A 13,540-nucleotide genomic window follows, 5' to 3' on the forward strand; every position below is an offset into this window, starting at 1 on the left:
ATGCGTTTGGTGGTTTTAAGTTCCTGGATCTTCCGTTCTTCAAGGAAAACTCTACATTCCCTACTCCACACAGGGTGAGCCCCAGAGCAGTTGACACACGTGGGAGGAGAGGAGCAACCAACTCCCTCATGGGCAGCTCCACCACAGTTCCCACAAGTGGCTTCCCCTTTACAGCCGAGAGTAGTGTGTCCAAAGCGTTGGCATTTAAAACACCTCATGGGGTTGGGGTAATAAGGCCGTACACTGAGACGTAGGAAACCTGCCTTCACATGCTCGGGCAATTTGGTGCTGTTAAACGTAAGGATGAACGAGTCAGATTTCAGGAGAGCACCATCCACCCGTTTCATAACGTGTTGCACGTCGACAATTCCTTCCCGGGACCATTCAGCCTTCAGTTCGTCTAGGGGAATATCAACGAGATCTCTGCAAGTCACAACACCCTTGCTGTAGTTCAAGGTGTTGTGAAATTCAGTCTCAATCGCAAACTCCCCAAGAAATTGTGCCTTCTGAAGGTTCTGGACTTGCTGGAAGCTAGATGTTTCAACCAACAAGGTGCCATTTCGCAAGCGCTTTACAGACTTTAATGTACCAGCAATACCTTCTAAGCCTTTCTGTATGTAAAATGGCGAAACTTTTTCGAAACTCCCATCTTTTCTTTTAATTACAAGAAACACATTCTGCGAAGCAGCATGCATTCTGTTACTACCTGAATCAGGAGGACTGGCTACACGAGCCCTCTTGTGAGATTGGGTGTTAGAACCTACCAGCGGCCCACCCTTTCCGCTGGGAGGAGAAGAAGAAAACTTCGAGGGTTCCATCTCGGTCCCACGAGCAGCTAGGGAACTAGGAGTCCACCTAGACAGAGCCCCGCGTGCCTAGGTAAGCCTTATACAACTGAGGTGCGGCAGGCTCCCCAGAGGTTGCCCGCTAACGACTGTTCCACCTCAACAGCCATGCATCTCATCGGCGCGCAGCACACCTTGAGATTGAGGGGTTTTTTAGAGAGGTTTATTCCGTCCTCGCGATCCGGGCGGTCAAGCCAAGATCCCCATTCCCTGAGACACACAACGTTCCACCGCCGCGCCACACGGTGGTCGCTGAAGTATGCTCAGAGCTTACGGTGACAGGGGACTGGCGGCGCTTACCAGTCCCCAGCTCAGGAACCCCGGGGTCGCCAAGCCCGTACCCAGCAAATGAATGCTGAGCCCCTGGGGGGTCGTACAGGTGGTTGGCGGAATTGGTGAAGGCGGAAAGCCTCGCTCGCAGGGTGGAATCAGAGATAACTATTTGTAGTATCGTTCCCAGAACCGATCGCGGTCCTCTGGTTTGGAGCCGAGTGGAAGGCTTAAACCAGACGCTCAGACGATTCTGCAGAGATCTGGGGTGCAAATTTCTCGACCTCCGCTATCGGGTGGAGAAATGTAGGGTCCCCCTGAATAGGTCAGGCGTGCACTACACGCCGGAAGCGGCTACAAGGGTAGCGGAGTCCGTGTGGAGTGCACATGGGGGTTTTTTAGGTTAGAGAATTCCCTCCCTAGGCCCGACAAGACGCCTCCTGGGACGCGGCAAGGTAGGAGTAGGCAAAATGCAACAGGGAATAACAATATTAATGTGCTAATAGTAAACTGCAGGAGTGTCTATAGAAAGGTCCCAGAACTGCTCTCACTAATAAACGGTCACAACGCCCATATAGTACTAGGGACAGAAAGTTGGCTGAAACCAGAAGTTAACAGTAAAGAAATCCTAAACGCAGATTGGAATGTATACTGCAGAGACAGGCTGGACAGTGAAGGGGGAGGCGTGTTTATAGCGATAAGAATTGCAATAGTATCGAAGGAAATTGACGGAGATCCGAAATGTGAAATAATTTGGGTGAAGGTCACGGTTAAAGCAGGCTCAGACATGGTAATTGGATGTCTCTATAGGCCCCCTGGCTCCGTGGCTGTTGTGGCTGAGCACCTGAAGGATAATTTGGAAAATATTTCGAGTAGATTTCCCCACCATGTTATAGTTCTGGGTGGAGATTTTAATTTGCCGGATATAGACTGGGAGACTCAAACGTTCATAACGGGTGGCAGGGACAAAGAATCCAGTGAAATTTTTTAAAGTGATTTATCTGAAAACTACCTTGAGCAGTTAAACAGTGAACCAAATTGTGTTGATGACATATTAGACCTTCTGGTGACAGATAGACACGAACTATTTGAAACAGTTAATGCAGAACAGGGAATCAGCGATCATAAAGCGGTTACGGCATGATGGTTTCAGCCATAAATAGATATATTAAAAAAGGTAGGAAGATTTTTCTGTTTTGCAAAAATGACAAAAAACAGATTACAGAGTACCTGACGGCTCAACACAAAAGTTTTGTCTCAAGTACAGATAGAGTTGAGGATCAGTGGACAAAGTTCAAAACCATCGTCCAATATGCATTAGATTAGTATGTGCCAAGCAAGACCATAAGGGATAGAAAAGAGTCACCGTGGTACAACAACCGAGTCAGAAAACTGCTGCGGAAGCAAAGGGAACTTCACAGCAAACATAAACATAGCCAAATCCTTGCAGACAAACAAAAGTAAGCGAAGCGAAATGTAGTGTGAGGAGGGCTATGCGAGAGGTGTTCAATGAATTCGAAAGTAAAGTTCATTGTACTGACTTGGCAGAAAATCCTAAGAAATTTTGGTCTTATGTCAAAGCGGTAGGTGGATCAAAACAAAATGTCCAGACAGTCTGTGACCAAAATGGTACTGAAACAGAGGATGACAGACTAAAGGCCAAAATACTAAATGTCTTTTTCCAAAGCTGTTTCACAGAAGAAGACTTCACTGTACTTCCTTCTCTAGACTGTCGTACAGATGACAAAATGGTAGATATCGAAATAGACGACAGAGGGATAGAGATACAATTAAAATCGCTCAAAAGAGGAAAGGCCGCTGGACCTGATGGGATACCAGGTCGATTTTACACAGAGTACGCGAAGGAACTTGCCCCCCTTCTTGCAGCGGTGTACCGTAGGTCTCTACAAGAGCGTAGCATTCCAAAGGATTGGAAAAGGGCACACAGGTCATCCCCGTTTTCAAGAAGGGACGTCGAACAGATGTGCAGAACTATAGACCTATATCTCTAACGTCGATCAGTTGTAGAATTTTGGAACACGTGTTATGTTAGAATATAATGACTTTTCTGGAGACTAGAAATCTACTCTGTAGGAATCAGCATGGGTTTCGAAAAAGACGGTCGTGTGAAACCCAGCTCGCGCTATTCGTCCACGAGACTCAGAGGGCCATAGACACGGGTTCCCAGGTAGATGCCGTGTTTCTTGACTTCCGCAAGGCGTTCGATACAGTTCCCCACAGTCATTTAATGAACAAGGTAAGAGCATATGGACTATCAGACCAATTGTGTGATTGGATTGAAGAGTTCCTAGATAACAAAACGCAGCATGTCATTCTCAATGGAGAGAAGTCATCCGAAGTAAGAGTGATTTCAGGTGTGTCGCAGGGGAGTGTCATAGGACCGTTGCTATTCACAATGTACATAAATGACCTTGTGGATGACATCGGAAGTTCACTGAGGCTTTTTGCAGATGATGCTGTGGTGTATCGAGAGGTTGTAACAATGGAAAATTGTACTGAAATGCAGGAGGATATGCAGCGAATTGACGCATGGTGCAGGGATTGGCAATTCAATCTCAATGTAGATAAGTGTAATGTGCAGCGAATACATAGAAAGATAGATCCCTTATCATTTAGCTACAAAATAACAGGTCAGCAACTGGAAGCAGTTAATTCCATAAATTATCTGGGAGTACGCATTAGGAGTGATTTAAAATGGAGTGATCATATAAAGTTGATCGTCGGTAAAGCAGATGCCAGACTGAGATTCATTGGAAGAATCCTAAGGAAATGCAATCCGAAAACAAAGGAAGTAGGTTACAGTATGCTTGTTCGCCCACTGCTTGAATACTGCTCAGTAGTGTGGGATCCGTACCAGATACGGTTGATAGAAAGATAGAGAAGATCCAACGGAGAGCAGCGCGCTTCGTTACAGGATCATTTAGTAATCGCGAAAGCGTTACGGAGATGATAGATAAACTTCAGTGGAAGACTCTGCAGGAGAGACGCTCAGTAGCTCGGTACGGGCTTTTGTTAAAGTTTCGAGAACATACCTTCACCAAAGAGTCAAGCAGTATATTGCTCCCTCCTATGTATATCTCGCGAAGAGGCCATGAGGATAAAATCAGAGAGATTAGAGCCCACACAGAAGCATACTGACAATCCTTATTTCCACGAACAATACGAGACTGGAATAGAAGGGAGAACTGATAGAGGTACTCAGGGTACCCTCTGCCACACACCGTCAGGTGGCTTGCAGAGTATGGATGTAGATGTAGATTGACAACCAATTCCATGTGAAAAGTATATGAGCTTCTCAACCTTGGGCAACTTTTCTTTTATGTAATTTGTTACATACTTTTGAAACACATGGACAACCGAAGTGTTGCGCTCCAAGGGTCACTTAGAATGCAAGTTGAAGAACTGCAAACTTCATCTTTCTCATTTTTTAAGTACAGAACAAATGGATGCACTGTTGCCTTGTCAAAGATCCAGTGGTACCCTCGTATTTCAGCTTTTAAGTTTTCTGAAAAATTTGTTAGGGCTATGCATTCACTTTCATAAAGTTGTGCCTTTTTGTCCTCCAAAAACGTATTTGGATGTTAGAAACATAGTAGTGATTTTGAAATTTTCAAAGATTCGAAATACTCTTCCTGACATTTAACCATTGATACCATTTCAGCCCCGTACATTGTGACCCACTGTTTGAAGGTAACACTGTCGGGCATTTCCTCCTCAGATTTGTTAAACCATTCAAGAGCAGTTTCTTCACCATGGCATTTATCATCACACTCATTGTGCAGTCATAATTGTTAGTGCCACAGACCATTAAATCTAGTAACTCTTTGTAGTTCACATCATCAAGTTTTGCACCTCCTGTCAACAGTCTGACATTTGGATATAAACAAAGCCGATATAAACACACACACACACACACACACACACACACACACACACACACACACACACACACACACACACACACACAGAGTGTGGGCTCCTGAGGAACCAGCCAAAAACACCACTTAGGAAGAAGGTCACAAAATTTGAGCCTTCCAATTTTGCATTCAGGATGAGCATTTTGAAAGCTACCTAAAATTCGTTTAAATTTGTCAGCACTAGTTGTTTCTGCTTTGTTACTTTTACTCCATCTATAAGAACTCTTTTGTTATCTTTGCAGTCTACTGCTTTCATTGTCATGAAAAAACTGCTGCATCTTTTCAGTTATTTCTCCCCTTACATCTACTCCTTTCTTCTTTCTTAAAACTGGTAGAATGCCTTGCTCTTTCATTAACTTTTGATTTAGCTAACCAAACAATCAGAAATTATGAACTTTTGAACTGTGTGTGTGTTTTAACTTTTTCCTCAAATTGTTCAAATGGCTCTGAGCACTAAGGGACTTAAAATCTGAAGTCATCAGTCCCCTAGAACTTAGAACTACTTAAACCTAGTTAACCTAAGGCCATCACACACATCCATGCCCGAGGCAGGATTCGAACCTGCAACCGTAGCGGTCGCACGGTTCCCGGCTGAAGCGTATAGAACCGCTCAGCCACACTTTTTCCTCTTTAGGTGTCACTGAACACTTACTTGAAGTACAATTGGTATCTGCATTATTAAAGCACGATTCTAAGTCTCTTCTAATTTTGTCTGAAATTTGGTAACTACATTTCTTTTTCCGCTACTTATTTCCTATTTTTGAAGCAGAAGACACCTCTAAATTAGAACCAGCAAAATCCAATTTACTTATAGCTCCCTCATGACAAATCTACATGACATTAACAAGGTTACATTAACATGGTTACATGATTCTGGTCCTGAATTCAAGATAAATATTTTTGAGTAACGATTTGGGCACAGGAAATTTCCAGGAATCAAATTAAGTTTTACTTGTAACTAGCAAGTACAAATGTTCAAGTTTTATTTCCCTCAAACTTTTAGTAACTGGCTTTTTATGAACTTTGAGAGTATCTGAGAATTTTTTTCCAAAAATCTGATTGTACTTCAGAGTGTATTTTTCTCATCATACTCAAACTGATGAAACAGAGGACACTGCTTGTAATTTTAACAAAGTTTGCCTATCTTCATCAAAGTCATTAACATTTTTTAATTTTTTGGAACTGAACCATACACTGTTTTGTGACACACTACACTTACTATATGTCCAATAGAGCACTTTTCATCCGTTTTATCACATTCCAGTTAGTCTTTCAAATTTATTTATTATTAAATTTTAAAATTATTTTAGTTAATTAAAAATTACACTTACAACAAAAGCAGATAAAATATTCTGCACTGTCAATGGAGTATGTACATCCGCTCTAAGAGAGGTTTCTCAACAAACTGCTTACAACAATGCCACACCCAGCCAATGTAGTGGTGCTGCACAATTCATATACAGACTTGTCACTGTCTACTGGGCTCCTGTGCAGACTTTAAAATCTGTTAAGTCTGTCCACTGAGCTACTGTTACTTTTGTCTTGAGGACTAAAGTCATGCACAAAACTGTAGTCTTTTTAACAACTGACAAATTTCACATTTTTATTATTTTACTTGCAACATTTTGAACCTGTAATAATGTGCTTGTGAATTATTTTGTCATTTTCAAAAATTCATGTCTTTGTTCACAGTCAAATATCAATGTTGGAAATTTTTACAGTACTTTGCTATCATATAGGTGCACAAATCAAATTTTTATATTCAGTCCCACTGGAGATAACTAGCTGTGCACTGGAGATAACTAGCTCTGAACATTACAAAAGATAAAGATTTTCAAATTCCAAAAATTTATAAAAAATTAAGGAAACGATTGTCAGCATTCTCACTCTATTTAAGACTAGTAATTTATGACATCTAACTACAGAAAAAGATACACTATGATAAATCACTCCTTGGTTGTTATTTTTGGGTCTAAATAGTGGATTTCATATCAGCGCACACTCCGCTGCAGAGTGAAAATCTCATTCTGGATTTTCTAAGTTTTCAGTGCCAAACTTTGGAGGTCATTTCAAATGTTATTTTTGAATTCAGTGTAATAAACAATGTTGTAGAGGAGACTTTTCTAAAATCAATTACGTCAATTGCAATGTTGTAACTTAACCCAGCACAGAGATATTCAAATTAACCATAACATCTCCAAACTGAAAAACCGTCGCGCACTTACAAATGACTTCTCAATTATAAGGTAATAACATACAAAAAATCATAATATTTAAAAATGGTCAAGCAACCCTCATTGGATCACTTCATATGGACTGACTGCAACTGTGACTCATTGATGTTATAGTTGTAGCACACTATTTTTCTGTATTTCATTAAATGAAGAATTTTAAATTTCTGAACTTGTAAAGCAAGTTTCCAGTCTTTGTGCCACTTTCTAATTAAGATCTGCTTTTCCAGATAGTACATCAATTATACACAGCTGCATTATGTCCAAATTTACTATTAATAGTGGCCACTTGGCCATTAGAATACAACATGAACAGCAAAGGGTGCAAAATACTTCCCTGAGGCACTATTTGACGGCCCTGATCCACGGCTTTCAGTATGTGTTGTGAGAATAATGTGAGTTGGATTTTGAATGACCAACATTCTGCGTTGTTTACAGCCAATTGTTGTTTGTCTACAAACTAATGTTTCATAATGCAAGGCAAGACACTCATTACAATTATGGTGATAATTTAACTACTTCAAATGCACACAAGCCAGAATTGGTCAACAGCAGAAAATAAATAATAATCACAGTCTACGGAGGAAAATGATCAGGTTCAACACATTTTGCGCCACTGTGGTACAAGCCCAAAGAAAAGCAATCAAGTTCTCTGTTTTTGAAGGTCTGTTGACTAAAGCGCACTTACAATGTCATAAACTCTTACATTGTGTGCTGAGTGCTGATCTTGACAAATCATTAATGTTATCATAAATCTTATCACTTATTTCAGCAGAAGATATGATTTGATTAATTTGTTTTTGATATGGATAGTGTCAGGTAACTTTTAGTGATCTGGTTGTTTACTGCCTGTCATATTTATTTGATGCCTTTAAAAAAATTGTTGTGCTGATAAGACTGACTAATAGCGAAACCTGGAGTCCAGGTAACATTAGAATGAGAGTGTCTGGATGTGACTTGGTGAAGCCAATCAATGAAAACTCCCGCAGAACTACCCTGAAAAGAAAAATTCTTCACAATTCATGGTGGGCAGGGTATCAAGCAACTAAATGTTGCCTAATACCTACATTTAATATAGAGACTAACATCTACATTACTGTCACATGAGCTAGCAAAGTGTGAGTTAATGCAATTTTATCACACTTCCCATCACTTTCTGGCAGCTGAGTAAACACATTTTGATGGCTCATGAACTGTCAGCAAGTAATGTTTCCATACTGGGTGGCGAGACAATGCCCGTGAGCTACAAGATCATCTTAACCCAATTGTCCCAGTTTGGTGTTTCGCATCAACTTTTTTTAATGGACCCCTTCCTGAAGATACCATAAACCCTTGAACTCTCTTACTTTCCTCAGAATATTAACTGAACATCTTAAATATTTCATTCAACGATAACAATCAATCTTTGAAAATATAATATAGCTAAATGGATAAAAATATCTACTCATTAAGCGGTGGCAGGAAAAAGCACACACGAAAGGTATTAAAGTATGGCATCAGTGGAAGTGCCCAATTCCACCTGTCGGGTTTGACCCATGTTGTGGTGTGTGACGTCACCACGGTGCAGTGATTTTGAGTTGGTTGTGTTTGTGGATATCCGAGTTGTTGTATTTGGTGGTGCCCCCCTGGTGGATGTGGACATGTTGAGTTTAACATGTGGTATTGGGTTCATTTGAGTTTTGGTTGCATTGTGCTACATGGTTTTGGGTTTAGATAACGGGTGCAATAACATGAGTTGTGGAACAGTTTTCGGTGCGTTAATAAGGTTTTTGTGTGTGTGTGTGTGTGTGTGTGTGTGTGTGTGTTGGCCAACCTGGGTGATATGACCAGAGACTTTTATTGGTAAATAATTTGTTTTTGTTTTATTCTATAGTAATAGTGATGTTTTGCCCATTATATATTTATGGTAGGTTGGTTGCGTTTTAGCTGATGTATTTGGGTTTTTGAGTTGTTGGGGTTCTGGTTCCATTTTTTGAAGTTGTAGGTACTGGTTTTTTGGTACTGATAATGTCAGAGTCCACTTTTTGGACTTGTTGGTGTTGGTTTCTGTCTCAATTTCTGCAGTTGAGCTACATTAGTCAAGGGAAATGTCCGGTTCCCATGGTTTTGTTTTTGGAGCGGAATGTTGTAATTTAATTTTTTGTTACATGATTTGTTTTGGGATGGTGTGGTATTTTTTATTGTAGTACATTTAGCTTGTGCCCACCACAAACCCTCAATTTTCTAACGTTGTCCATTAGTTTCATTTTATTTTTGGAGTGAGACATTATTGTGTCATTTTTATTTTTATCCACGTATGTTGGTGTGCATATCTAGTGACATCACTGTTACGATTTTGTACATGCTGGAAGTAGCAGTTTTTGCCTTACTGGTGACGTCATAGGTCAAAGCAGATGGATGGAATCGGACGCTTCTGTAATGCCGAATTTTTGCAAGCTTTTGGTGCTAGTGGCTCCTCCTCCTAGAGGAAGGGTTTAAGGGGAAGGAAGAGGGGCAACGGAAAGGGACTGGTGAGTTTTTGGAAAAGGGAAAGAATCCATAAGAGTCAACGAGAACCCCAGGTTGGGGAGACTTACGGGACACGATGAGAAGGAAAGACTGCACCAGATGAGATTTGAAAACTGAAGAGCTTGAAAATGGAAGATAGGGCATATGCAAGAAAGAGATTAATGTGACCATCCCTGCTTTAAGATTTACCCTATGCACCCTCCTACCACCACCTATACCATTCATGTAACTGGCAACACATATACAATCAAAGGGAGAGCCACCTGTGAAATGAAACGTCATATACCAGGTGTTATACTGTTTGGCCTTTTACATTGGCATGACCACCATTTTTAAGTTGCCAGTTAGGATGAATGGCTATAGGAGAGTATGCTGTATGCATTACCCTGTTGCAGAGCTTGCTGTACAACGTGACAGTCAGACCTTGGTGCCTGTGTCACCACACTTGCCATCTGGTTTCTCTTTCCCTTTTAGTTTTCTATATCTTTCTTTTTCTGACCAGTCTATTATTTTGCCGTCCCTCCCACCTGTATCACATGCAAAGCACTTAGCTTTTTGCATTTATTAACTTGCGCACAATGTTTTGGGAGAAATTTATTCTTTGCATATTAACCTATATTCCACCTTAAAGGTGGCCCACAGATTTTCAAATCTCATCTGGCGCAGTCCCCAACTATCAGTCTTTCCTTCTCACCATATCTGGTAAGTCTCCCGACCTGGGGTTCTGGTTGACTTTTCCAGTTCTTTTCCTTTGCCCTTCTTCCTTCCCTTTTAACCCTTCTGCTAGAAGGAGCCATTAGCTCCAAAAGCTTGCAAATTTTAATATCTTTTATGTGTGTGTTTTCCTGTTGCTGCTTGGCAAGTAGATTTTTATCTATCCTGAAATATTTAGTTATCACACTGAATATCATTCTTGTCACTTTTAGTGCCATAATACACAGCACAAATATGAGACATATGTATGTCTTGGTGCTGAGCAAATGCCCTAGAATCCTTTTGGCAAACAGCCCAAGATGCATTTCCACTTTACTCCCACATCTTAATTCTGACTGATAATTGATAACTTTTAAAGGATTATGGTAAAGAAAGTAAGCTTCACCCAGTGTCCAGACTCAATAATACACCTGTTGGCAATCTTGGAACTCTCTCTCATGCTTCCTTACCATCATAGTTCTTGTCCACGTTTAAGATGCATAACGAAGTGAAGACTTGCAGTGGGTCCTGGTTAGGATGTGGAAGGATGTGGGCATCTAAAGGGAGTCATATGTTTAAAGATAATGACTGTGTTTATTGCAGATTTGGATTACAAAGGAATTGTTTGGGGTTAACCTACATTCTGTATGTGTCAGTCTTATCATCAACATAAGTGGGTGGACAAGCACTCCTCTGCAGACAGATGCAGCAAACAGTCACATGGCCCCTCTCCAATGCCTCCTGACTGGACATTAAAAGAATGTGCAGGCTCTAAACTGCCCTTGGACTTTGATCTATTGATTCAGCATGCATGCAGCGGCACATGCCATAGCTTAGAATGACTGGGTACTGAATGTAAAATCTAGCAAAACAAAGGCAATAAAAATTATTAATTTCTTAGAGTCATACAAAAGCTTTGTTGTATATCTTACAGCACCATATATTCCAGACTGCTCCACTGGCAAAACATACAAAATAACAGGGGGCAACAACAGTGACATTCAATAAACTTGAAAGTTTTGTTTATATTATAGCAGCATACCACTAGGCCTACCAATCTGTTATTCAGTGTGAATGACTGACAAACTAACTACTTCACCAATGCCAATCTCCAGTTAGTTTTTTTTTTTTTTTTCCTCCACCTCTCCAGTTAGTTTTCTTTCTCCACCTAGCATGAGTACTTTCAAATTCTATTCTCTGAAATACTAGCATCATCTGTTTGTAATGGTCTACCTGGTCTTGATTTACTCATTTTTCTGCTCTGCTTCTCCATTCTCTTCCATATTTGTTCACTATTGGAATTTACTTTTTAATCCTCAACTCACATGGTGCGGTCTCTCAGACCATGCAAAAATTTTCAAATTCACTCTCCAAGGTTAGTTCTGGTGATTGCTTTTATATCCTCCTTAAATTGACAACCCTACAATGTTTTGTTACTGGCTGCATTATCCCCTTCTTTGTTTGTTGTTGACACATGTTACTGATGTGTTGGGTCTCCTAGACTGCACCTCCCTGAACTAAGTGCCTATTTTCTTTGATATAAAGCAAAATGTATTCACAGGAACGAGAGAGTTTTAACACTTCTTAAGTCTGATGAAACTGTTGGTCAGCGGCTGGAAGACGACGTCGGTGATATAGATCAAGAAATAGATGAATAAGTTCACAATTTTACTATAGCCAGTGATGCTAGCAAACATGATATTCATGCACAGAAAGAGCTTCAGGCCAATTGAGATGTGGACCTTTCTGTTTCTATAGGAAAATATTTAAATATTAGTTAAAACCAAATATTAATCCCAGCATCAAATGTCAGTTTTGCACTTTCTTTTTGTACCTATCAAATGCAATTTTATGTGAAACTTTAAAATTAATTTCAAGTGAAACTTTAAAATTAATTTCAAGTGAAAATTTAGTCACTACAGAGATGATATGATTTTTTAGAATGTAGAAATCAGTTCTCGAAAAATTAAATTTGTGCGTACAAAAAATGGGGGGGGGGGGGGGCGCAAGGTACTACGTGATTTTGTGTGACACAAAGTGAACTACTGCAGGCTTCATTTAGCGCAATAAATGCAACAAGGAATATTTAGACAACACTTAACTAACTGTATAAATAAATGTTATACAAATTAAATTAAAAATTTCAAATGACTGCCGCTTTAAATCTAGATTCCAACATAGGGGTCCCAGACACCACACCTCGCGGTATACGTTACAGAAGTTAGCCCCCATTTCTTTATTTCCATTCAATCGAAACAAGCAAAATTTTTCACTAAGCAGAATATAAAACTGAGTTAAACACGTAACTGAAATCATTTAAAATGGGGCACTTTTATTTTGGATGTTTGTTTCATAACTATCCACACAGTAACAATTCTCAGTAGGCCTACCTCTTACCTTCCAGTTCTCAACAAATCGGCACATGCAAATAATTTTTTTTTTCAAATAATGGAGGGAAATTAATACCCTGCTGGACGGATATCACTTGACTTTCACGGGTTAGTAACTAGTTAACAGCATAGCAAACACAATATCAAACAATGCAAGCATTATTGATTGATCAAGCTATTTATTGAACGACACAAAATCCTGAAGTTTAATTTCGTGTTTATACAATACATCGCTTCATTCACGGTCATCGAATAATGTCAGCTCATTACCAATCTGTATCAAAAGTTCAGCACCTTATTGTAGAAGTGAGAACAAATACTTACACAAAACGCCGCGTCGTCTTCTTGGACATTGCATTATTCACAGTTTAACAACTGATCGCAACAAGCATGTTACAGTCTTCATTTCTTCTAAAACGACCAGATATTCGCTACACCGGCTTAATAACTGTCACTGCTGAAATCGCTTTTTCATTCGTGTTTACTAACAATCTCTTCCGAAGCTGGGCAAGCCTTCGCAGGATTTCATCGCAGGTGTCCAACTGGTAATTCATTTGTTCACGCCGGAAATACGAGCCAAATATCTGACTGGTTAAAATGTTATATTGTACCCTTATCCATTAACAGACATTCAGTTGAACCTTTTATAATTATCTAATTCTTTT

General features: G+C 40.0%; 1 protein-coding gene across 7 annotated transcripts in view; it reads right to left on the bottom strand.

Moving 5' to 3' along the window:
- The window catches only part of LOC126246592 (uncharacterized), a 175,465-nt gene extending 162,080 nt beyond the window's left edge, over positions 1-13,385 (bottom strand). For all 7 annotated transcript variants that reach the window (XM_049948412.1, XM_049948413.1, XM_049948411.1 and 4 more), the window contains exon 1: positions 13,200-13,385. In XM_049948412.1, coding sequence (XP_049804369.1) covers positions 13,200-13,228 — 29 coding nt within the window. In that variant the 5' untranslated portion in view covers positions 13,229-13,385. The remainder of the gene's footprint in view (positions 1-13,199) is intronic.
- Positions 13,386-13,540: the final 155 nt, after the last annotated feature.

Source organism: Schistocerca nitens, chromosome 1 (assembly GCF_023898315.1).
Source record: "Schistocerca nitens isolate TAMUIC-IGC-003100 chromosome 1, iqSchNite1.1, whole genome shotgun sequence".
NCBI lineage: Eukaryota > Metazoa > Arthropoda > Insecta > Orthoptera > Acrididae > Schistocerca > Schistocerca nitens.